At 35.2% G+C, this 3,294-nt stretch overlaps 1 protein-coding gene across 1 annotated transcript; it reads left to right on the forward strand.

The window, feature by feature from the left end:
- Positions 1-700: 700 nt before the first annotated feature.
- LOC103418227 (uncharacterized) lies at positions 701-2,514 on the forward strand. The gene is made up of 2 exons (XM_070814687.1): positions 701-1,809; positions 2,197-2,514. The coding sequence occupies exons 1-2, from the start codon at positions 824-826 to the stop codon at positions 2,279-2,281; spliced, it is 1,071 nt and encodes a 356-aa protein (XP_070670788.1). The 5' UTR covers positions 701-823; the 3' UTR covers positions 2,282-2,514.
- Positions 2,515-3,294: the final 780 nt, after the last annotated feature.

Genomic DNA, 3,294 nt, shown 5'->3' on the forward strand with positions numbered 1-3,294 from the left:
TGGGGCACATCAAAGGCAAGAAGGGGAAACTTAGGAGTGTATTCAATTGAAGTTTTAAGGAATTTTAATGGACTTATAAATTCATATATTTAATAGAGTTTAATTGATTTCTAGGGATTTTATGTAAAATTTTGAGTGAATTCCCTCAAATTTCAGGAAGGGATGTGAGATTTGAGAATGCTTAAAATACATTACGAAATCTCTCAAATTCCATCGATTTCCCTAATTGAATACACTTATTAAAACATCTTTAAAATCCTGATTAAATACACATTGACTTTTAGAGAATCACTTAAATTCCTGATTAAATAACCCTAAATTTGTAAAAAAAATTAAAATCTCTCAAATTCTAATTGAATACAACCCCCTTACATTGTAATTAGTTTGCCAAAAACCGCAACTATTATATATATGAAAACCCTTAGATATAAGCAAGCGGTGGGGTCATTCAAAATTGCCAAAAGAAATTTTTTGTGGAAGATGGTAAAAGGTTACCACTTACAATTGTGAACCATTCAACAACCTTTAAATACGTTCACATGTTTTAGTCTATGCCAAACTATGAGTCATGCACCTTAAGCTGTAGGGTCCACCAATGATGAGATTTGGGTGGTTTTATTAATTATGATTAAACCCTCTGAATAAATTGGAATCAGATCAAAATTCGGTTGTCTTCAGAATCCTTGCTGAGCAAGGAAGCTACAAGAGGTCCAAACTTATTTAACCCCTATATTGAAACACTAAAGTTTACAAGAGCGAGCCGCCCTATCTTCCCTGGAATGAAGGCTTCTCCAGTGCTCTAAGTAGAGAGAACAGAAGAGAGATGGGCAACAAAGTTTCCAACGGAAACAGTAGGAGCAGCAGCAGCAGCAAGAAATTGAGCAAGCACGTTTCCGTCAGAACCAAACACATAGGAGGATTACATACGAAGGAAATAAATTTGGGTTTCGCTCAGATCTTGGAGAAGAACCAACATGTTTATACTGATCCAACATTTGTATGTGACTTCTGTCTTCAGTTGATTCATCTGGAAAACTCATTCAACATCAAGGGTTGCACCCATTTTTACTGTCAAGAGTGCACTTTTAAATACGTAGTCTCCAGTCTCCGAATAAATGTCACATCCATTGTGTGCCCTGTACCGGACTGCCAGGGTGTCTTAGACCCAGATCACTGCCGTCAAATCCTTCCATCTGACGTCTTTGTTTCGTGGGGCAATGCTTTATATGAGTCTGTACTTGCCCCTGAGAGCGATATTGATTCGACCTTCATATGTGATTTCTGTGTTGAGCCAGTTAACCTGAAAGACTCATTTAACATAAAGGGTTGCACCCATTTTTACTGTCAAGGCTGCATTGTTAAACTCATAGCTTCCAAGCTGCAAGACAATGTCACTTGCATTACGTGCCCTGTACCGGACTGCAGCGGCGAGTTAGACATCGAGTACTGCCGTCCAATTATCCCGGAAGACGTCTTTGATCGGTGGGGAAAGGCCTTATGTGAATCTGTGGTTATGGACCCTCGGAGGAAGTACTTATACTGTCCCTACAACTCGTGCTCGGCGCTGTTGATTAATGAGGAACCAGAGGATACCAGTCAGTCTGTGTGTCCTCATTGCAATAGAGAATTTTGCGCCATGTGTAAGGTTCCTTGGCATACCGAATTTGATTGTGCCATGTTTCAGAAGCTGAAAGAGAAGGGCGAAGACGAGATGTTGGAAGTGCTTGCCAAGAATAAGAACTGGAGGAGGTGTCCAAAGTGCAATTATTACGTTGAAAGAAATGAGGGGTGTAGCTACATTTTATGCAGGTCAGTTGAAATTGTCTGCTGCCTCTAGATTTTCTGTAGATTGGTTCAATTTTTCTATGCTCGGAATCAAATCCTTAATTTGAGTTAACTGTTGTTCTGATATTTTAGTTTCTTCTAGATTTTCTGCAGTTTAGTTAATTAATTTCGAAATTAATATATATATATATATATATATATATATATATATGACTATATTTTACTGTGGAACTTTATCATGTGGTCTTTCGTTTTATTATAAATCCTATGTAAGTGGTGGATTAAATAAATTTAGTGTAAATTATCCTATTATTTATAAACAGTCCATGAGTCACGTCCAATTAGATGAACATTATCTTTTTGGTGTTTTGTTTTATTCTTTCTCACAAAAGTTGATAACTATTGTTACAGGTGTCGACATGCTTTCTGTCACAATTGTGGAGTAGAAGCCTCCGTAACTTCTCATACCCGTCTTTGTCCAAGCTGTAATGAATAATGCGTTTTTGGTCATCTTGCTGTAATACTACAGGTTAAATGCAGGATGCGGCATTACGTAATAAGGAGGAACTCATCTATTCGCCGTCACTTTGCTTATTAATTCCTTCATGATACTAGTATTATCATCATTAATGGTTCAGTTTGTTTACATGTTTATAATATTTAATGGGATTAATATCACTTTTGGATGTTTTTTCATATATGTAGAATTTGGATCTTCCTTGTCTTTTCTATCATAGTTAATAATCCAAAGAGTATATTTTACAAGTAGTGATACCTATACATCTCATTTTATCGTTCACACACATTTTTTTAATTTTTAATCGTCGAATTGACTGAATTGAAGAATATCAAATGATAACAATTAAAAAGAAGCATGTGAAAAGGTAAAAAAAGTGTGTGAACCACCCTATTTTACTCTATCATTCAAGACTAGTGGTTGATTTATTTCTTATTCTGCCATTCCTAGAATCAAGATCCCTAAAATTTCTGAATTACGGTGAGTTTATTTGATGTTTGTTGAAGAAAATGGAGTGGTTGATGGGTATGAATGAAATATTCCTGAGATTTTGAAGGCCCCATATGAGCAAGATTCAAACGAAGGTCTTTGCATGGTCTAAAATTTTGGTGGCTCTATTTTCTTTATATATTTTTAAGTGTATAAATTGATATAACGCAAAAGAAACTAAATAAAAATGAAGCATAGTGTGTACCTCTCTGTATCCCCTATGTTTTTGGGTTCGAAACTTTTTATTTTTTTAATACAAAAAGCATGGTGTGGTGGTTATGTAACAAAAAGCATGGTGTGGTGGTTATGTACCAATCATATCACTGTACAAAATATTGAAATTAGAACCATTCTTGCTCATCCAGAGTTCGTCTCAAGAAAAATTTATCTGTTAAACAAATAACTGATTATGATATTAATAGCATGAACTGTTAGTTTTTTTAATTGTATTTTTGCTCACTTCTTAAAGTTAGAATGATTTTTTTGTCAGTAGTTCTATATAT

The sequence above is a fragment of the Malus domestica genome, chromosome 02 (assembly GCF_042453785.1).
Source record: "Malus domestica chromosome 02, GDT2T_hap1".
NCBI classification, from domain to species: Eukaryota; Viridiplantae; Streptophyta; class Magnoliopsida; order Rosales; family Rosaceae; genus Malus; species Malus domestica.

Coding starts and splice junctions, on each gene's coding strand:
- LOC103418227 (XM_070814687.1), top strand. CDS start 824: ATGGGCAACAAAGTTTCCAACGGAAACAGTAGGAGCAGCAGCAGCAGC. Junction 1,810..2,196: donor TGTAGCTACATTTTATGCAG/GTCAGTTGAAAT, acceptor CTATTGTTACAG/GTGTCGACATGCTTTCTGTC.